The sequence below is a fragment of the Schistocerca piceifrons genome, chromosome X (assembly GCF_021461385.2).
Source record: "Schistocerca piceifrons isolate TAMUIC-IGC-003096 chromosome X, iqSchPice1.1, whole genome shotgun sequence".
In the NCBI taxonomy this organism is placed as follows: Eukaryota; Metazoa; Arthropoda; class Insecta; order Orthoptera; family Acrididae; genus Schistocerca; species Schistocerca piceifrons.
Genome location: NC_060149.1, coordinates 554,510,630 through 554,533,735, shown reverse-complemented (window position 1 = coordinate 554,533,735; position 23,106 = coordinate 554,510,630). Strand labels below are relative to the sequence as shown.

Sequence of the window (23,106 nt, the reverse complement as noted above, 5' to 3'; positions counted from 1 at the left end):
ACACCTGGATTTATTATATGAAAACGCTGCAAATACTCCATTGGTAGCAATATCCTGTGAAAGTGGAATAACCAAGAAGTGTAAGTACAACGAAAGCTATTTAGAAATGGGCTTTATGGAGACAAAGGAGGGTGAAGCTCAGTGTGTACTTGTGTGCGAGTCCTTCCGAACAGTTCAATCGTTCCAGTTAAATTGCACCGTCATTTTGAAGGTACTCACCCGGATTTCCAGGCTGAAGACATCGATTTTTTTCAAAAGGAAGAGTGGTGAACTAACTGCTTCTCAGCACTGCATTAAAACTCACGCAAAAACAATTAATGAAAATTCATTAAAAGCTTCTTTCTTGGTTAGTTATCGAGTGGCAAAAACAGGCAAAGCTCATACCATTGCAGAAAATCTCATAAAGCCGTGTGTTAATGATATTGTTTCTAGCATGCTAGATGAAAAGGCAGTAAAGCTTGTATCTTCGGTGCCATTATCAAACAATACTGTCAAGAGACGCATTGTTGACATGTCAAATGAAGTGAAAGACACTCTTGTTTCTCGCATCCAACACAATTCATTTTCTCTGCAGATAGATGAATCCACTGATGTTGCAGGATTAGCGATTTTATTGGCTTTTATCCGTTATGAATATTCTGGATGTTTTGAGGAGGACCTCTTATTGTGCAGACCACTACCTGCCAACACAACAGGTGCTGAAATATTCCATCTATTGGATGATTTTTTAAGGACTAACGAAGTTTCATGGTCTAATTGCACAGATGTGTGCACAGATGGAGCAAAAGCTATGACGGGTCCTACAGTTGGAGCAATAACTAAAACAAAAGAAAACGTCAAGAATTGCAGAAGTAGTCATTGTGCTCTCCACAGGTACGCTTTAGCTACGAAACAAATGCCTGTTTCGTTCAAGAAAGTTTTAGATGAATCCATTCAAATCATTAACTACATAAAATCAAGGCCGCTGAAGTCAAGACTTTTCACAATACTGTGTGAAGATTTGGGAAGCCTTCATCGTTCCCTGCTTCTCCACACAGAAGTGAGGTGGCTCTCACATGGGAATGCACTCTCTCGGTTGTAAGAATTACGATTGGAAGTCTTAGCTTCCCTTTTGAAACATAACAACAAATTAGCAGACCTTATTAATGACAAAAATTGGCAGTGTATACTTGCCTACTTGTCAGACATTTTCTCCAAAATGAACGAAATGAATATTTCATTCCAAGGACAACGTGAAACAGAGGTCACTGCTATCAATAAAGTTCGAGCATTCCAGAGGAAAATCAATATTTGGGCAGAGAGTGTTGAGGAGGCGGAGGTCGAGTGTTTTCCTCTTCTCAAGGAGTTTTTGAAAAACAAAACCCTGGCACTTGGGAAGAATTTGTTTCATCAAATCCTGTAACATCTCCAAAGCTTGTTGACATTGTTGGAGCATTATTTCCCAACAGCTGAAGATAAGAAGCTGCAGAAATACGAATGGGTGGTCAACCCATTCACTGTATCCAAAAAGCCTAACATTCTAGCATCAAATGAATATGAGTTGTTGATAGAAATTGCCACAGACCCTACCTTGAAATCAAGTTTTGACATTGACGGTTACTCACACTTTTGGATAACAAGAAATACTACCCCCCTGTTGAAAAGGCAAAACATGTACTACTTCCGTTTGCCACAACATACATGTGTGAATCTGGATTCTCAATCTATGCTGCCCACAAAACTAAGTACTGAAGCTGTCTAGATGCGGAACCAGACATCCATCTCCAGTTGTCAAGAACTGAACCCAACTTTTCAAAATTGTGTCAGCAGAAGCACCCTCAACCATCACATTAGGATTCCATTATTATTCCTACAGACTCATCTATATTAAAGAAGAAAGCATTTTTCTTCGTAGTTGCTCAGTGAATGTACCTGAACTATGACTCTGTAGGAATTTTGTTTCTGTCTTCTATCATTTAAAATATAATTTTTAATTGAATTCTGTTGGTATTGATATTTTTGTTACGAAAATTAAAATGACGTCTAAAGCTAAGTTCTTTTCCTTTTAATATATTCTGTCCTCTCAGTTAAAAATATGACCTGCCGATACTTCAATTATAATTACTTGCTATTACTCTGACACTATACTGTGGCAGCTGACTGCGAGAGTAAACAAATGAGAACTTTTCACGTGCCACCTTATAAAAGGTAAACCTCCTCTGCCAGAATTGTTTCCTTTGAGAAAAAAAGTTTTACGTTCTGTGAAATGCTTTGTCTTCTTATATAGAAATAAGAGAGTCAGTTTGTTTGTTTTCCTAATTTGTTTACAGCCGAGGCTGACTGTCACGATATAGTATCCAAGTAGTAGTTGAAGTTGTCAGCTGTGACTAAAGTGTTGCCACACCGCCTGCCAGTTACCAGCTACCAACTGACAGTACATTGTTGCAACGCCGCCTGCTAGCTGCCAGCTATGGACTGACAGCTGCCGTTCAGAAGATACGCAAAGACGTAAAAATAACTAGACTTTCCGAGCTATTTACATGGGCACGAAAATCGATTGTGGAACTGGAAAACAGCTTTATAAAAGCAGATTTCCAGAATTGATTTTGAATTGTTTACCCGACCAACCAAAAGCAGAACTGGGACATCGGCTTACGAAATCCAGTTTTGGAAATGCATGTAAACTGGGTGAACGTATTCCCACACACTGCACAACAGATGTCACAATAGGCAATTCCTTTGCCTCTTTTCTTTTGTGATGTGTTTGTATCCCGAATCATGGGTCTGCCTCTTTTCTTCACAGCCGCGCAGTCTAAGGCACCATGTCGTCGTGGATTGCACAGCAGCCCCGCCGGAGGTTTGAGTCCTCCCCTCGTGCGCGCGTGTGTGTGTGTGTGTGTGTGTGTGTGTGTGTGTGTGTGTGTGTGTGTGTGTGTGTGTGTGTGTCCTTAGCGGAAGTTAAACTTAGGTTAATAGTGTGTAAGACTAGGGACTGATGACCTCAGCAAAGTCCCATAGACTTTACATATATTTGAACATTTTTCTTCAGATTTCACAAAAAAAAAAAAAAACCACACACACACACACACACACACAAAACTGTTACGAAATATGCATGCTCCTTACACAACAGTGGCCAAACAGCGGAAGTGAACAGACCACAAGTGGCAGCTCGTCAACAGCGAACAGTTTGGATGTGACGTTGATTGCTCTTGGAGGAAGGCAGCTCCAACGTGTGAAATGTCAATTACCAAGTAATTTTAATCAGGCTATAGTGTGTTGAACAAAGGGAGTAAATCCGCTAGTAAGTGTCTAGATACAGTGGGAATTCAAATTGGGGAGGGGGGGGGGGTCATTGGGAACATGGCACTTGCATTAAGAAGCTTTCAGTTCCCATGGGTTTCGCTCTGAAATTTAAAGTTACTGTGCTCTTGACTGACTAGGGGTCCACCATGGATTTTCGACTGAAGAAGCGGTCCGCCAGCTGAAAAGGTTGGGAAGCCCTGTGTGAATTCCATTATAAACCTGTAGCACAGGTAGATCTGTGGCAAAGCTCATGGTGAGACACACTAGTCTAGGACTGAAACATTATAGGGTTGATTTTTTATGTTTTTGGTACACAGACTGACAAAAGTTTTTTTTCTGATTTGTTTGAGTTCTGGGTATTTTGGGACATGAGGAGAAGCTCTGCAACATGTGGTACATGCAAAAGGCGAGCAAGACAAGGTATGGGTGGTAAGAGGGGTTTAATGAAGGAACAAAAGGAGATTGAGGTTTAACTTCTCGTGACCTCAAGATCATTAGAGACAGATCACAAGCTCTGTGTGTTTCAAGATGGTGGATGGAAATCAGATGTGCCCTTTCAAACGATCCATCCCAGCATTTACCTGCAGTTACATAGAGAAACCACAGAAGACCTAAATCTAGTCCCAAAAGCAAGTCCAGTGTGCTAACCATTGTGTCACCTTGTTCGGTCAGTTTTCATGAGGGGTTCACTGGGGGTAGGATAGGATTTGTTGCGCAGTGGTATCCCGAGGCAGGAGCAAGGTATCACTAAATGGAAAATTTGGAGGTAGTGTCTGGGATGGTCTTATAAGCATTGGACGACAAGGGTTTCAAATTGGGAGATACATTGTAGGTAGTTAGGGTTTCATTGTAACAGTATTTGCAGAGGTGGTTCAGGGATACCCGAGTATTAGGTTACTGGCAGATACCATTACCAATACACTTTACAATAATGTATATGGTGCCTGTATTCTGTCTTGATTCTAGGGAATAGATATTATTTTAATCTCATATCATCATTATCCTTACAGTTCAATATGTCTACGGAAATTTCTAAGTAAAAGAGGCAGCAGTCTATAATTGGGTATAATAGAAAGCTAGTACTGTTTATAAGAGAGATACAGTTATTTGTGTAACTTCCTTCTGACAAATAATTGGTATTTAAGCTTGGTTTTACACGTTCTGTATTAATCAGAATGAAAAAAGTTCTGAATGCACCGCACGCATTAATTTTCTGTGAGAGAACATTATCATGTCAGCTATACCTGTATAAATTTATCTTTGTGCTCCCTGACAATGCAATTTAAATACACTACAAAAGTAAAAATATAATCAGCAATTACACATGCAATTTAAGAATTATTACACAGTAACTTAACATAAAATCTAAGTAAGTGCTTCTTTCACAGTACCTGGGCAAAGCAACAAGGCACAAATCCTGCATAATAGGCATTAAGTACAGAGCTAAACAGCACTTGTTTCATTCTATTATTAAAATCAGTCTTCAGTGCTTCTATTTCATCCCTTATTATGTATGGTGACATTGAACAACTATGCATTGGCTTCCCTGAAAAAGAAGAGAAGAAGAAACACAATTAAATAAAATACATTAAGTAGAAGGTAACAAATGAACAGATACCATTACACACACTCCATAAAAATTAAAGAAATTTACAAAACCATTTAGGTTGATGCCTGCAGTTTTGGAACGTGCCATTGCACTGAAATGAAGAGCTGAACATGAATTACTACAAATTTGAATATTTGTCAAATTACATATGGAGTTTGAATTAATCAAATACTTCTAAATCGCAGTATACAGCCTAAACCTGAAAACAACTGTGTTTTTCTGTAGTTCATCAACTTGGATATGCTTACATCTTTTTCATATCTTGAGATTTCTTACAAAGTGAATATTTCCTGTACAGAGTGGTTGGAAACAGCCTGAAGAGCTTGTAAGTGTGTTACAGGATAAGTTGTGCTTCGAAACAATTTTCAAGAAAAAAATTCGATATACTGCACCGTTATTGAGTTAATTATCATTAATTTTGCCAATCAGGCAGTTACACGCACAAATTCAAGTGGCCCCTCAGAGACAGTGCTGCCAAACATGTTCTTTGAATGGCTTCCTAAAACCAAATGGAAATGGAAATGTCGTGTGGCTAGGGCCTCCCGTCGGGTAGACCGTTCGCCTGGTGCAGGTCTTTCGATTTGACGCCACTTCGGCGACCTGCTGAAAGAGCAATACAAAGATTGGACACGGGACAGTACTAAGAATCTAACCTCAGCCAAAGGCTGAGTAGTCAAGTGCACTATCATCTACGCCATGAGGACAACTCACACTAATTGTATCTGGTGGGTCACTTGAATTTGTGCATGCAATGGTCTGACTGCCTAATTTCAATACTAATGAACTATGAAATGGCACAACATATCTAATTTCTTTCTTAACAATTATTTCTCAGCACAGCCTACCCAGCAACACCCTTAAAAGTTTCTCAGACTGTTTCTGACTACCATGTACATAAAATCCACATGATGTTGCAGCTCTCTTCAGTTACTAGAGAGTACTGGGCCATTCTACATCAAGTGGACCAATTTTAGGAAGCATCCCCACTGGACAATCTCCAATTTGAATGGAATTTTGCACACATATTCCCTGTAAAACAAAGCTGAACTGAGCAAAATCTGAACTCAAGCTACACAAAATTCATGGTTTTACGGGGCTTTCGGTGATGGGCTGCAAAATGTCCTGCGAGCTTTTTGCCACATTTAAAACTGATTAATATTACACCCGAAGAAGATCTTTTGATCAGATGCACAACTTTGTGTGTTAAAAATGCTGTTAAATTACAAGGCTGAATCATTCACACTTCATTTAGTCAAACTTGATGAAGGGAGAGGGTGATCCATTAGAGCAACTTTTCAACCATTTTGATACTGCAGTAATTTTTTAACAAAGAAGGTATATCACAAAAAAGGCATTTAGGCACAGAAAATTTTTTGCTGTCAGGCTCAGTTACACCTTGGTTTTGTGTGAGGTAGGGACTTCATGGCTTATCATAATTCTTCTCATTTTTCTCATACTTCCAGCATTTATAACCATTATAAGAATATGGTCATTCCACTATTAAGAGGACCATTGGTCCCCCCCCCCCCCCCACCATCTCCAACTTCAATGCTATGTTTTCCCAGACGTCCCCTATACAATAGAACTAAGCTGTGGAAAATTTGTATTAAAATTACAAAAAATTCATGCCTTTCAGTAGGGTCTACAATAAGTTGTGGGAGCTGTATGACAGTTTTTGCCAAACCAAGACACCTTAACATTGAATCAAGTAGTAATCCAAACAAACTAGTTTGATCAGATTTGTATTATTTATCATTTCAATGAAACACAAGGTCAAAGTTGGGCACAAAATCAATCATGACAATTTTTCAAACATTTTGTGCATACAGTATTTTCTGGACACAGAAAGTACATTGAATTCATTTTAATTCAGTGGAGAACCTGCCACTAAAAATTTTAGAATCAAATTTGTGCGTACTTTTTATGTCATATTGTTAAAGATTAATACAGACTTTCTTTACTTTTGATTCACTAGTAAGAGCAGATGTTTCTGGGAGAGAAAAGTTGTGTTTGTTTTGAAGATCATCTGACAGAGTTAAAAGAATGAGTTTGAAAATACCACCGTCAAACATTCTCTAAGTGTTGTTAAATTTAATGCTTAATGATTTTTTTGTACTTTTAAGGTGCTGTCATATTCAAGATTTGCAGAAGTGGAGTCAAAAGATGTGACTGACAGAGTATAAGGCAGCCAGAATACGTGCCTAACACTTTTCAGCACATACAGCAGAAACTGAAGAAAATACAAAAAATTATGCAACTTGGTCTGTAAAACATAAATTTAATATGTATGACCAGATATTATGTTTAAGTCAAGTGATATACACACCGAACAAAATTTTCCGTGACTAACATGCCATTTTAGTGACATTCTCAATTACTTCCAGCCAGTGGAAAAAACTACAGCTGAGGTCATGATCAAGAAAGAAATACACTTTTGGGATGCAAATATAAAATGCAACTGAATGACCCAGCTCAGACAAATTGCTACAGAAAACTTGCATTGAAGCACAATGCAGACTCAATATTACAAATTAAATTAACAATAAAACTATTAAACACCACGACAATCTTATTGATAACTATAAGGGAAATGCTGACACAAAGAACCTAATTTTATAGAAGATTCTCACAGTTTTGGTTCTCAAATGTGCTGACTTCTTAATGGAAAGTAAATACTAAACTAGAATATCACTGACATCCATGCAATTTAAGTTATCAAAATTCTGCAACTGCAGTGTACTCAAAATGGTTACACAATTAAATACACACTGTATATACCTCACCTCTAACATTTTTCCATTCTGTTTTGAGTGCCCATAATTCTAAGTCGCTGAGATGCTTCTCAAACCAGCACCTGCAATGTGCCTTCTCTCTTCTGTATGACTAGACAGTTCTGCATAGCCTGTATCATTTCAGCTACTAGAGGGACCGGAAAGTAACACTGTTTCGAAAGTAATATTTCTATGCATGTTAATATTTGTTTGTTTATCAGCTCATTGTGTACTTCAAAGTCATTCCAAGAGCATTTTAAGGTTAGAGTGACTTGTTTACTTGTAAATCATAAAATCTTATTATATTTATAGCTATTTATGGTGAAATAGCCAGCCAAAAACCACAAGAGGTACATATATGGGATCGTATGCTTTTTGGGTTTCACAAGAGTAGTAACACAACAGTTGCTACCAATTACATTTGCGATGTTTACCCAAGTGCATCAGACATTCACAAGAAGGTTTTCTAATGTCAAATTCAGTGATTCTTATCTGTCTGACTCATATTGATAAGAAAAACAAACAACTTTGGACAATGACATGTTAAGGGCAGCAGTGGAAGGAAATCCATGTCAGACAATCGAGGAACTACTGAACACTCTTAATCAACCTTGGTCAACCATCCAAGAACATTTGCAGCAGATTGGTAAAGACAAACAACAAACAGATCCACCACATGCGCCTTTTTGTTTCAGCAGCACAATACAGAAGCATTTTTTGAATGCTTGATCACTGGAGATGAAAAATCAAAGTACAGCTAAGCCATGTTTACACCCCAAAATGGTGCTTTTGTGTGTGTGGTTGAGTATTCGTGGGGTTATTCATTTTGCTTACACCTGGACAAACTGTGACTCCAGGCCTTTACTGTGAACAATTGTATTGAGCAAATCATTCTTTAATTGAAAAGTACCCAGCAATTGTCAACAGGCATTATTCTTCAACACAATAATGCAAGATCACACTGCACAAGATGGACCCTGGAAAAAAATTAATGAATTAGTGTGAAAGCTATACTCACACGTATTGCACCATAAGATTTCCATTTATTCCTACTGCTACATTTTCTAATCGGTAGAAAAAATATGAAAATGTGGATGATGTCCAAACTGCCTTCTCCAAGTGTTCTGCTCAAAAACCAACTGATTTTTATTGATCCGCCATTGAAATTTAGATGGAAAAAGGTCGTTGATAATGAGGGTGATTACATCACTGATTAAAGGCAGTAAGTTGTGAGCAAACAATGGAAAAGCCAGAGCTTCAATTGCTTGAATCTGTGTATGTATATTGTCTAATTCAGAAGGAGGCCTTCTTTTTGATATGCCTGTCTGTGACTCAACATGTCCACTATATGGCAAGTAGCAGTCTTTTCTTTTCATAATATTATCAAAATTTGTTAACAATTTATCTGTTGGAATTTATGTAAAAAAAAAAAAGGCATTACTTTCCGGTCCCCTTTTTACACTGCCATGAACACTGCATACTCTTGACTGAAAGATACTTGATGTGTTTTTCATATCATTACCCCAATTTCTTTTTTGGTGGAAGATACTGTCTATACAGAAACATCGTCTTAAAATTTACGGTAATACACAGAGAACTATAGCAAAGCAGCTTCAGTATTTTACCACTATGATATTTAAACACACACACTACATATTCATTTGCAAGATGACAACTACAGTCCAGACATGCGATAAAAGCATACAATTTCTGTCTACCTACCTTCAACTGTATAGTTATTGCATAACCAGTTCCAAATCAAGCTGCCTGCATGAAACATCTATATTTACAAAATTACAAGGTATTCGTCAAAACTTCTTAGTAGTATGTAACACTTATTTCACTCAGCATACCTACAATTGGACGTCCTTTGCATTCCTCTTTTGATACCGCAGATAATGAGGTAACATCAAAAAATGGGCTTATGCTGAGCCCAAACAGGATAAAATAAACAGAAATCCTAAAAGAAATAAAATAAAGTCATGGTTTAATACAGGCATAACTGGTGAAACAGAAAAGTCATTATACTGTTATCATCATTAAAATCATTAGTATCAAATCTGGGGCACTATTCTGGATTGTACTCATAAGGAAAAACAGTTGCAGTATTCCACAGTAGTGAGAAATCAGTTTTCTCCACCTGCAGCTTATTGCTACTATTACCATCATTACTAAATGACAAGATTAACATCAAGTTAAACCAAAGATTAGTATTTTTTATTATACCTTAACATTCATATAATAAAATTACAAACTTAGCAATCAATTGCACACTGCATGTTTTCTCCTTATAGTAAAAGCAGAAGTTGCAGAGTATTTAATTGGTTACAAGAAAAAAATATACAAAAACAACTTAGCTATTCAAGTAATTATCTTCTGTCTTTAAATTCATTAACTAATAAAATGGATTAACAGTAATATTTCATTTTTCACTAAAAGAACTCTGAAATCATAATTCAGAATTTTACATTTCAGTTGGTTACCAACCATTTTACTACAAGACTTACCATCTGTTATGCTTTTTCTCAAACACACCACTGATTGGTTAAGCATGTGACTCAAACTTCTTTCCGCATAAATATCAAAGATCAAGAATTTCCTCAAATTTTAGCTAAAAGCTTCTAACATTTAAGAGCTTCCAACACGCTGGAATAATTGCAGGTCAGCAGCTTCTGTTAATTAGTACTATGGAAAACCAGCCTAAGTTGTAAATTTATTTATTTATTTATTTTATTTACTCAATGACTAGTTTCAGGCCAGGACTCATTTTCATATCACCCAGTTAGTCAAAATGGTATTTCCAAAAATACAAGAACCATATAGGGCTATTCAAAAAGAAGTAATAGATTTCAAACATTTATTGCTTCCAAACAACATATGATAAAAACACAATTCCTGGAAAAAGAAAAGTTCAAATTTTTATGCATTCAATGTGAGCACCATGTGTTACACAGCAAATATTAAAATGGTAGTTCATTTCCTGCCACACATGAAGCAACTGGTCTCTCATTTTCAGATTCACAGCTTCAACAATCCAGTGCAGACTTTCAAGACTGTCAGGCATAGGGGGGATAAAAATGCCATCTTTTAAATAACCCCACAGATAAAAGTTACAAAGTGTGAGGTCTGGGATATTTGATTAGAACAGGAGGAGCAGAAAATGAACATCACCGGTGGCCTCCCAGGTCTCGCACACCTCACAACTTGTGACTTTTTCTGTGGAGTTATGTAAAAGACAGTGTTTTTATCACCCCTACGCCCAACACTTTTGAAAGTCTGCGACATCGCATTGTCGAAGCTGTGAATTCGATAACGAGAGACGAGCTACTTCGTGTGTTGCAAGAAATGAGCCATTGTATTGATATTTGTGTGTAATGCATGGTGCTCACATTTAACAAATAAAAATTTGAACTTTCCTCTTTCCATTAATGTTAGAATCGTATTTTTTTTTTTTTATCTTTTATAGTTTGAAAGCAATAAATGTTTACATGTATTATGAAATGCAAATGAACAGTTAAGCACATATCTGTATGTGCTGTAACTGTTCATTTGCACTTCACAAAAATAATAATAGTGTGTGTGTGTGTGTGGGGGGGGGGGGGGTGTTCTTGTATTTTTGGAAATACCATTTTGACTATCTGGATGATTTTAAAGAGAAACTAGAATTATTGCAACTTTGGCTGTACTGCTTCTAACATTGTTTTACATCTACCTACACATTGACTTGAAACTTATTCTGATTCTGCACTGCTGCCTCTCCATTCCTAGCAGCTTTAGTGCAGCTTTCTTTTTCACTGTTGCAAAGGATAGGTAAGACGTTATTCACAGTACGGATGGAGTATTTACTCATTTGCCCTGGTAACTCTCAAAAGGATTGAGAAAGATTTGGTTGGATGCTAACACCAGATTCTGTATCCAGCTTCTGTTGCAAGTCCTCAAGACTTAAAGAGTAATGATAATCACACAAGCTGCTAGAATGCCTAACACCAAATTAATTTGCTGTTGTATAAACTGAGTTTTCTCTCGTGAGTATAAAATTACTGCTAATCCAAAGTGTAAGTGTGGAAGCTGCTAGTACTGATTGACTGTTCTTAAGACATTTGAGTCAACTTGAAGAACATATTACTTCCTCCCATATACACATGCACAATGATCACAATGGCATTATTAGATAAATTTGGTCTTTTATAGATGGGCATCAACAAGTTTTCTTGCTTCATACCATCCATTATTGGATTACAATGGGGGAGAGAGTTGGAGGATGATTCTGATACAGTATTTACCCTTCACCAATCATCATAAGTAACTTTCAGAGTACTGATGAAGATTTCAAAGGCCAAAACGAAGATACAACTAAATGGTTAAATCATGTGCTACGTACAGTAAATGAGGAAAATTTGAATAACTTTCATTATTTCCCAGTCATTAGATTCAGTGTACTACCTCAAATTTTTCCCGAGGGCATGCAGCTTTACTGTATGATTACATGGATCACATAACTAATGAGGAAGTATTGAATAGGATTGGGGAGAAGAGAAGTTTGTGGCACAACTTGACCAGAAGAAGGGATCGGTTGGGAGGACATGTTCTGAGGCATCAAGGGATCACCAATTTAGTATTGGAGGGCAGCATGGAGGGTAAAAATCGTAGAGGGAGACCAAGAGATGAATACACTAAGCAGATTCAGAAGGATGTAGGTTGCAGTAGGTACTGGGAGATAAAAAAGCTTGCACAGGATAGAGTAGCATGGAGAGCTGCATCAAACCAGTCTCAGGACTGAAGACCACAACAACAACAACCTCAAATTTAACAGACAGATGGAATTTGTCTGAAGTTATTTAGGGGAACAAAAGAAAACCTACACCAGGATAGTAAAACTGGGATTTTTACCTAACTTCTCCTAAATATAAATCTAGTCACAAGTCATTTGTATTCCATGAGTTTACTTTTACGTGGATGAAGTCTGCTGTTATTCTGAGGTGAGGTGGCACATTCCACAATTACTTAAAATTTTGTACATTGAGATAATAGGCACTTTACATTTCTCCTGCTCACACAACTGAAATATATCTTATTCATGGTACTATATCATGTTACCTTCAGTCTCTAATTATTTTTTGTGATTCAAAGTAAAATCCTGCTATGCTGCAACTTTGATCACAATGAAGAACATGAGAACACAGAAAGGTTTTGGCTAATAAAATGCCAAGTTGCAGCATTAGCTGATATACTATCAATTGCAACATTAAGCGAGGGGGGGAGGGGGGAGGGATGGAACTTACTGGACATTCAATGCAGAGAGCATGGCAAACAAAGGAAGACACAGATTGACAGCATTAGCACAGGCTTGCAATGAATGGAATGGAAGAAACTGGGGAGGGAGGCGCACACCAAATAAACAGTGATAAACCAAGCAGTGATCCATGGCATAAATTTTCCATCAATATGAGATTTGGCACAACACCAGAACATCAGAAAAGATGCTACATTGTATGCTACCCCAGTCCACTGGCACCTAATCTGGAATGGAGTGTGTGTACATATCTCTCAGTGCAGGGTACCCCAAGTCTAAAACAAATATACCTGTGGAAACAAATAGTTCATTGATATGAACTGTACAGCACCAGGAAACAGATTTTTTCTCCATTCCATTTAGGCTACAGCGCTTAGGGAGTATCCACTTTCTCAGTACATGGGAAGGCAAAGAAATCAACATTCATCTACAGTTTTTCAAGGAAACTTACACCATGATGGCAGGAAATCAATTTAAACTTCATTCAAGAGTCCAGTGCATTAACCACTGTCCCAATGTTCAGTTTTAAGACACTGTGTCCATAGGCATGCCTACATTACATAGTCTACAGTAATGACACCATTCCTAACCTATATTGTTAAACTTCAATTTTCAAGAGGGTAGGTGATGTCTGAAAGACATCCCACAATGGTTCTATGACTTTTAGAACAAATATGGTTGGCTAATCTTAATTTCCAGTAAATATCTGACTGAAACAGGGTTTTCATTATAGCATTCTATAAGCTGATGACACACATCTGTATGTTAACCTCATAATTACATCAAAGAACTCATTGTTGGCTTTGATAATACTTTATATATATGTCCATGCTGCCATGAGGAGCTGGTATAATGACCCAATACAAATCTCCATTCCACTTGCTGTCTGTAATAATCTACATGAACAGCTGCTGCCATTGAGTCAATTCTAGACCTAAATGCTCAATTACAACCTCCACTGGTCTACCAAGTCAAGACTAGTTTTCCATGTTTGTTAGACCATTGAAGCACTTTTTATCCCCAAGTACCTCACTACACTTGTTCTTGCTAAAACAATCTGTATATATTTAACAGAATTTTAGTCAGTACAACAGCTCTAGCATTCAAGAAACAAGTCACTTCCTCACATTTATTTACACCCACTGCACAAAGATCAATGCAGAGGACATTTTATGACAGTCATTTTGTGATTTTCCCCTTTATTTATGGATTAGTAGTGATACAGTGCACAATGTTATTTACGATCAGAATATTTTTAATGTGTCAGTAAAATGTTCCCAATGAAATTTAATAACGGAAACATCATCACTGTGCAATATTCCAATATAACAGCCTTGAAGAATGTTCACCTCTCCTTTTCAGTGAAGTTAATAGTAAATAATTGCACACTTTAAAAGCAATAATAAAGGAAGTTAAGGTTTACTCTTGGAAGCAATAAAAGAAATGCTGAACAGCATTAATCAAGTAAAACAAAATGTTTCGTAAACACAATGATAAGTTGTATTAGCCTAAACGAAGCCAAGACAGAGTACCTCGTTATGGCGTGTGGTCATTGTCAGACTGCTGATCATCTACAATCACTGCAGGTTGGGGACCAGTCCTACAAGAGAGTGCAAGAATTCAAATACCTAGGGGCACTTTTCACTGAGGACTCGTCAAGTGAAGCAGAGATCAATGCCAGAATACAAGCAGGAAACCTATCTTACCACAGCCTAGCACAACTGCTTCGGTCCAGACATCTCGCCAGACAGTTCAAGATTCGACTTTACAAAACCCTGATCCAGTCTGTTGTTCTATATGGCTGTGAGACATGGAGTATCCGGAAACAGAACTTCCATAAGCTCCTTGTTTTTGAGAGAAAAGTGCTTCAGAAGTTCTTCGGTCCAGTTCTGGATGCAGATACAGGGGAATGGAGGATCAGATACAACCAAGAGCTTGAGGAATATACCAGCAGCCCAACATAGCAGGAACTGTTAAAGCCAAACGAATGCAGTGGGCCGGCCATGTGGCCCGGATGGAGAATCACAGATGGGCTCGGAAGCTCCTGGATTTCACACCTACAGGAAAGAGACCACCAGGGAGACCCAAGAAGCGCTGGAGGGATGGACTCCACAAAGATTTAAACCAAGTGTCAATAGATGTGAACGGATGGCGGATAGCAGCAATGGACAGAATACAGTGGAGGAGGAAACTTGTAGATGCGTGCGGTCCACTGGACCTGATCATGTAGTAGTAGTAGTAGTAGTAGTAGTAGTAGTAGTAGTAGCAGCAGCCTAAAGTCTACAGGTGCCCATACCCTTTGTTTAACTCTTTGAAGGGAAGGCATCACTGTAACCTACCACATATGTAGGCAGACTGTTTTGAAAGGGCTGTGGTCACTGTGGCTCCCTCAACTAACTAACTGTTGACTGAAGTTTCACTGGATGGCAGGAGAATCACAGTGCAGTACTTTTGACGCATATTTACGACACGAGCTGATATTTCATACATTTTTTATGTTGTCTGTGGAAGTGTCATACATTTCTCTCTGTAGCTCTTCTTTATGGAGCTATTGGGGTAAGTAACTTTATATTTATATGTTGACCTTCCATAAATCTAAAAGTAATATTACTTTTTATTCAAATATAATTTTCTACACATCACAGATTTCTGTGTGGTTAATGGTGCTAACCATTGCCCTTCTTTTCCATCCAGTATGTCTTGTCGAAAGAGAACATAGGAAGAATGTTACCGAATATTATTTGATGAATTTCTTCAAGTGACAACAGTGTTGACTATAATGAAAGTGATGTCAATGACCTGACATTTACAACAGATTGTGCAACTTCTGCTTTTGTTTACAGTCACATGTCGGGCAGTAGCAATTCTAAGGATAAAAGTGAAAGTGATGAGACAACGGAAAACAATGTGATGTCGCTAACTGTTCTATCAATGGCCATTATAAACAGTGGCTAAGAAACAAGTGTTGACCAAGTGCCATTATTTGCTGCATAAGGTGGTGTGGTTGCAGAAATTAAGAACAAATTGAACCTCAACCCAGTTGACTTACTATGCAAGTTTTTGTTGAAACACTTACAAACCATATATTGTTTCAAACCAATTTATATGCAACACAAATAGGCAAATCTTTCGTCCTCACCAACGAACGTGAAATAAAAACTTTTTTTGTCGGAATAAATTTTTAAATGGGAATCACCAAAAACATAGCTACAGAGATTACTGCAGCACTGATACAGATCTTAGTGAAAGTTATATATTGAAGTTTATGACAGTAAAAACATTGGTTACTGAGTAACTTGCACCTCAATGATAATTCTGTGGCTCCTGATACAAACAGTCAGAATTATGACAAACTGTGAAACTACTTATAAGAGTTCACACATTGGTATAACTGATGTGCCTCAATGGGCAATGGATCCACCACATTCAGTGCGGATGCACAATTACATTCGACCTCCAATTAGCGAGCATCGAGGACATGGACAGGGGAGTGGCACTAGGTGGGAATTTGGGCCGGCCAAGAAGTATGCTGAGTTGGTCTGCACAGCTGCGATAAACATTGTGTCTGGGTGGCACAGTGGTTAACACAACTGTGTAGTATGCAGGAGATCCCGGGTTCGAATCCTGATCTGGCACATATTTTCAATTTGATTTTTATGCAGTAGAAGTTTCAGTCTCCAGTAGTAGGGTTAGGACCAAAAGTGGTTCTAAATTTAACCAGTGATCTTCATGGGAAGAGTCATATTATTTTACATCATATGATCTGTTCAAGAACCTAAAGTTCAATGGTCTGCACATTTGTGGAACAATAAATTCCAGACGGAAAAAATGCCAAATCTCAGTGAGGAAAAGGAACTTGAGAGAAGTGAATTCTATTACAAAATTAGCGATGATCAAGTAGCTATCTATAGATAGAATGATAAAATGGCAGTCAACATTATTTCTACACGTCATGCACCATCAGGTGTGTCCAAAGTAAGTCACAGGATGAAAGACAGATTAGTTGGTTGTTTGGTTGGTTGGTTGGTTCAAATGAGGGGGGGGAAGGGAGCAAACTACGAGGTCATCAGTCCCTTGTCCCTAATAAAACAATCCCACAAGTGTGAAAGTAATACAGACGAGACATACAACACAAATTGGAAAGGAAAAACCACAAGAACAAAGTAAAAGCAACGAACACTAAAAGGAACAAAAGAGGACAAGAAAACAACAGGGAGATGCTAGAACCAAAGAGAGTAAAACAAGAAAGCAGATTACAGTGCTTGGCCGACCACGACAATAAAAAGGAAAAACCAGCCACTCTGCAACACATTAAAACCTCCGCCCTAAAAGCATCAGGGTGGAGGACACAGGGGGACACACGCTAAAACTTATATTAAATGATAAAACCCACTCCTCAGAAGTTAAGTCGCATAGTGCTCAGAACCATTTGAACCATTTGATAAAACCCACCCTCACGAATAAAACATAAAACTAAATCAGCCAATGAGGCGTTGTCAGATAAAATGAGCGGCAACAAGTCCAGTAACCCAAGATTTCCTCGCCGGGCAGTCAAAGTGGGACAGTGCACCACAATATGGGCCACTGTCAACCAGGCGCCTCACTAACACTGAAGCAGGTTTACATGACACTAGAGGTAACCGTGGGTCGTCCAAGCATGCCCAATGCAGAGCTGGCAGAGGACAACAGATCCCCTGCGAGAGGCCCGCATGGAAGACTTCCACACATTCGTAGTCTCCTTAATGACATGAAGTTTTATTGTGCGTACTGTTATACCATCCTGTCTCCCAAAGCTGAAAAACCCTACGGCGTAAGTCAGAACGTAGGTTAGGTTCAGAGGAAGTTTTGGATAAAAATCAGGAGCAGGCCCCGCACACCCCACTCATACAATGTGGCAAGGATATGATGTCGCCAGGTCCTGTTGTACGCTTTATCTAAGTCAAAAAAGATGGCAACCAAGTGTTGGCATCTGGAAAAAGTTGTTCGGATGGCAGACTCAAGGGGCACAAGATTATCAGTGGTAAAACGACCCTGGCGGTAGTCACCCTGACATGGAGCCAGTAGGCCACGTGACTCCAGAACCCAAACCAACTGCCGACACACCATACATTATAGCAGCTTACAAACAACATTGATGAGGCTGATGGGCTGATAGCTATCCACATCAAGTGGGTTTTTACTGGGTTTGAGCAACAGAATGATGGTGCTCTCCCACCACTGCGACGGAAAGACGCCATCAGACCAGATCCAGTTGAAGGTGACGAGGATATGTCACTTGTGGTCAGATGAGACATGTTTAATCATCTGGCTGTGGATCCAATGAGGCCCTGGAGCTGTGTCGGGGCAATGTGCAAGGGCACTGCGGAGCTCCCACTCTGTAAAAGGGGCATTATAGGATTCACTGTGACATGTAGTGAATGAGAGGACTTTCCCTTCCAGCCGCCGTTTGAGTGCAAAAGGCTGGGGGGTAACTCTTCGACGCAGAGCCTAGAGCAAAGTGCTCAGCAATCGCATTTGCATCAGTAGATAACACCCCATTTATGGTAACACCGGGAACACCTGTTGGGGTCTGGTGCCCGAAAAGACGTTTGATCTTTGCCCAGACTTGAGAAGGTGACGTATGGCACCCAATGGTCGAGATGTTTCTCTCTCAACACTCCTGCTTCCATTGTTTGATAAGTTGGCAAACGCGGGCATGGAGCTGTTTAAAGGCTATGAGGTGCTCCAGGGAAGGGTGCCGTAAATGCCACTGTAGAGCTCGCCGACGCTCCTCAACTGCTTCAGCAACTTCCAGCGACCACCAAGGGACTGCCTTACACCGGGGGGGCACACTAAAGAGCGAAGGACTGCGTTTTCTGCTGCAGAAACAATTGTTGTAGTCAGCTGCTCAACCATCACATCGATATTAATATGTAGGGGAGATTCAACAGTGACAGCATAGGTGAAAGTTTCCCAGTCCGCCTTGTTTAAAGCCCATCTGGGCAGGTGTCCCTGGGCCTGACACCTGGGCAGTGACAGGAAGATGGGGAAGTGGTCACTACCACACAGGTTGTCATATGACCTTCAGTGGATAGAAGGGAGAAGTCCCGGCCTGCAGATTCATAAATCAATGGCCGAGTAACTACCATGAGCCACACTGAACTGTGTGGCGGCCTCAGTATTTAAGAGGCAGAGGTCGAACTGAGACAGTAAAGTTTCGATATCTCTGCCTTGGCCAGTAAGCATGGTGCCGCCCCACAAGGGGTTATGGGTGTTAAAATCTCCCAAAAGTAGGAAAGCTTTAGGGAGTTGATCAATTAGTGCAGCTAATACATTCAGGGCTACTGCACCATCTGGAGGAAGATATACATTGCACACAGTTACTTCCTGCGTCGTCCCTGTTATAACCTTTAATCACCAATAATTGCGTGGATATTCAAACACACTCACTTAGAAACAATAGCTGGTTACATGATAACAGCTCAGTATCTCTTATTCGACTGCCGTGCTGAGACATGCAGCCGGCGCCGTTCGTAGCTAGGTGGCGCTCCCGCACTCAGCCGAGTTGCGGAGCGCCTCTATCGTAGTTTGCGCGTACTGTCGTGGCGGCACTGTTAAATGTCGTGGCACTGTCACAGCACTTTTCCCCCCTTGGAAAAAAAAAAAAAAAAAAAAAAAAACCACTCACTTCCTTGGAGACATGGACAGTGCGGAGACATCCATGGCCTCTTGTGAGGCCCTGAGAAGATCCTGCGGAGAGACACGAGAGTATGGTCGAAAATGTCCAGGACGGAAGCTCGTGCGTGGAACGTGCCTCCTGGACGAGATGATGGGTGAAAACTCCGGAGCAGCATCCATAGGTGTCACGGACCTGGGGGTGTGCTCCAGCGAAATGGGTCCCGGAGAAGGCGGCGTCGCGACTGGGGCCGGTTCCAGCGTACTCGGAAGCGGTAGCGACGTTGGCTGCATCAACACATACGGTAGATCGGCAGCAGCGACAGGACTGGCTTCTCGGGCTGGTGGAGGCGAAGGAAGGGGCGGTGGCACCGGTGTGGCCACCACTCGTGGGCGCATCTGGTCATAATGGCGAACAACCATGCCCTCGTCCGTACGTATTTCACAAAGCCGGCAGCTGCGAAGAGCCTTGACCACCCCTGGAATCCATTTAGGGCGAGATCCATACCCTCGTGCCCACACGTCGGCACCCACCGAGTATTTTCTCGCACTAGGGGACACAGCACAAGGCCTGACAGGGTGAAGCAGGTGCAGTCGAGTGCGCAGTTGGCGGCCATGCAAGAGTTCAGCAGGGCTGCGATCAACCAAAGGCGTGAAGCGATAAGAACTCAGAAATTGCAGCAGAGCGTCATCTGTGGAAAAATCACTAAGAAATTTTTTCATCTGGCTTTTAAAAGTGTGGACAAGGCGCTTGACCTCCCCATTCGATTGCGGATGGAAGGGCGGTGCTGTAACATGATGAATCCCTTGTCCAGTACAAAAATCACGGAAGGCCTGCGAAGAGAACTGAGAGCCATTGTCCGCGACGATCGTGGATGGAAGACCTTCTAGTGCAAAGATTTTGGACAAAGCCAGCGTCGTCGCCGCAGTGGTGGGCGACGGACATCGAGCAACAAACGGAAACTTCGAGAAGGCGTCAATCAACAGTAGCCAATAAGTACCGAGGAAGGGGCCGGCAAAGTCAGCGTGCACCCGTTCCCATGGCTGCGCCGGATCAGGCCACGGAAAGGGCATTGTACGAGGTGCAGCCAGCTGTTGAGCACACTGACCACACGCAGCAACCATGTGGGCGATGTCCGAATCAATACCGGGCCAATAAACGTGCCTGCGGGCCAGGGACTTAGTCCGAGAAATACCCCAATGGCCTTCATGCAACAGTTTGAGAACATCTTTGCGAAGAGAGGCTGGCACCACGACCCGTGGAGATGCGCCATCCATGGCCAGAAGAACACCACCATCACGAACAGACAGACGAAGGCGCAAGGCATGGTAGTTGCAAAGGGGATCCGATGCCCGGCCCTTTGTCCTGTCTGGCCAACCCCGTTGAACAAAACCGATCACCTGACGCAGGACCGGGTCCCGCGCAGTAGCCGACGCGACCTGCGAACCTGTAAGTGGAAAACCCTCGACCGCACGACGTTCTCCCTCATCAATGTGGAAACAGAGTAGTTCATCACAATCGAAAACCGGGTCGGGGCCCATCGGCAATCGCGACAATGCGTCAGCGTTGGCGTGCTGGGCCGTGGGGCGATAGTGAATCTCATAGTGAAAACGAGACAAGTATAAGGCCCAACGTTGCAGGCGGTGAGCTGCCTTATCCGGAAGCGATGCCGATGGGCTGAACAGAGAGACCAGCGGCTTGTGGTCGGTGATGAGGTGAAACTTAGAACCATACAAAAAAACGCTGAACTTTTTTAGAGCATAAAACTCCTTTTCGATTTGAGAGTAACACCGTTGCGCATCGTTGAGAGTCTTGGAAGCGTAGGCGATGGGCCGTTTCGACCCATCCTCATACCGATGGGCAAGAACAGCCCCTAGGCCATACTGTGACGCGTCAGTCGCCAGAACCAACTGCTGACCCGGATGGAATGTGGCAAGACAAGGCGCCGACTGCAAATGAGCCTTCAGGCGGACAAAAGCCTGCTCACACTCGTCGGACCAACAGAAAGGGACGTTTTTGTGTAACAGCTGATGCAGAGGATGAGCTACCGCCGCCGCGGATGGAATGAATTTGTGATAATAAGCAATCTTGCCTAGAAGCGCCTGAAGTTCTTTGACCGTAGACGGCTGGGGTAGAGCGTTATTGGCTGTGACGTGCTGACGTAGAGGACGTATACCCTCACGGGACAAGTGGAAACCAAGATACACAATGGAGGGTTGGAAGAACTGTGACTTGTCCAGATTGCACCTCAACCCAGCCAAATGCAAAACCCGAAACAGTGAACGCAAATTACGAAGGTGCTCCTCAGTGGAGGCCCCCGTGACAACAATGTCATCCAGATAGTTTATGCAGCTGGGAACGGAAGCCGTGAGCTGTTCCAAAAACCGCTGAAAAATGGCCGGCGCGCTAGCAACGCCAAATGGTAACCGCTGGTACTGATACAACCCACAAGGAGTGTTGATGACGAGAAATTCCCTGGAAGAAGCATCCAACGGCAACTGATGGTACGCCTCCGATAAGTCAAGTTTGGAAAAGAACTGGCCCCCAGCGAGCTTGGTAAAAAATTCCTCAGGACGGGGAAGAGGATAAGTGTCAATGAAGCTCTGAGCATTGACAGTGGCTTTAAAATCACCACACAATCGCAGACTCCCGTTTGGTTTAGAAACCACCACGATTGGCGATGCCTATTTGCTGGAGGTAACAGGAAGGAGAATCCCAGAAGCTGTTAACCTGTCTATCTCAGCCTTGACAGGTGCACACAACGCCACCGGAATAGGGCATTCCCGGAAAAACTTAGGGCGAGCTGTAGGTTTAAGAGTAATGTGGGCTTCAAAATCCTTGGCACGACCCAGACCAGCAGAGAACACGGATGAAAATTCAGAACACAATCCATCCAGCTGTTGATACGGAATATCCTCAGATATGAGGTGCACATCATCATCAATGGAGAACCCGAACAACTGGAAAGCATCACAACCGAACAGATTTTCAGCGCCCGCATGATCCACCACATAAAACGTGAGGGGCCTAACAACAGACTTGTAGGCAGTGGAAGCATCAAACAGGCCAATGATAGGAATTTTCTGTTTATTATAAGTTCTCAGATTTCGCGTAACTGGAGACAAGGGAGGGGAGCCCAACCCCAAATACGTGCGAGAATTAATGAGAGTTACTGCAGAGCCAGTGTCCACTTGCATGCGAATGTCTTTATCCAGAACACTTACAGTAACAAACAACTCATTTGTTTGAGAAAGCACACAGTTAACATCCACGTCCGATGCCTCGTCCTCGTCGACAGGGACTTTAGGGGACTGACAACACAGAAGCAATGTGGCCTTTTTTCCTACATGAATTAGACGTGGCCCAACGTTTTGGACACGCGGCCCTGTCATGCTGTACGAAACAACGTGGACAAGAAGGAAGTGCGGAACGAACCTGCTTCTGTGGTTGCTGTTTTCGCTCCGAGCGTTGCGGCCCAATGCGACATTGTATA

At 41.3% G+C, this 23,106-nt stretch overlaps 1 protein-coding gene across 3 annotated transcripts in view; it reads right to left on the bottom strand.

The window, feature by feature from the left end:
• The window catches only part of LOC124721910 (transmembrane protein 39A), a 192,239-nt gene that overhangs the window by 49,257 nt on the left and 119,876 nt on the right, over window positions 1–23,106 (bottom strand). For all 3 annotated transcript variants that reach the window (XM_047247062.1, XM_047247063.1, XM_047247064.1), the window contains exons 8-9: window positions 9,519–9,625; window positions 4,677–4,831 (exon numbers count right to left, since the gene is read on the bottom strand). In XM_047247062.1, the coding sequence (XP_047103018.1) occupies window positions 4,677–4,831; window positions 9,519–9,625 (262 nt within the window). The remainder of the gene's footprint in view (window positions 1–4,676; window positions 4,832–9,518; window positions 9,626–23,106) is intronic.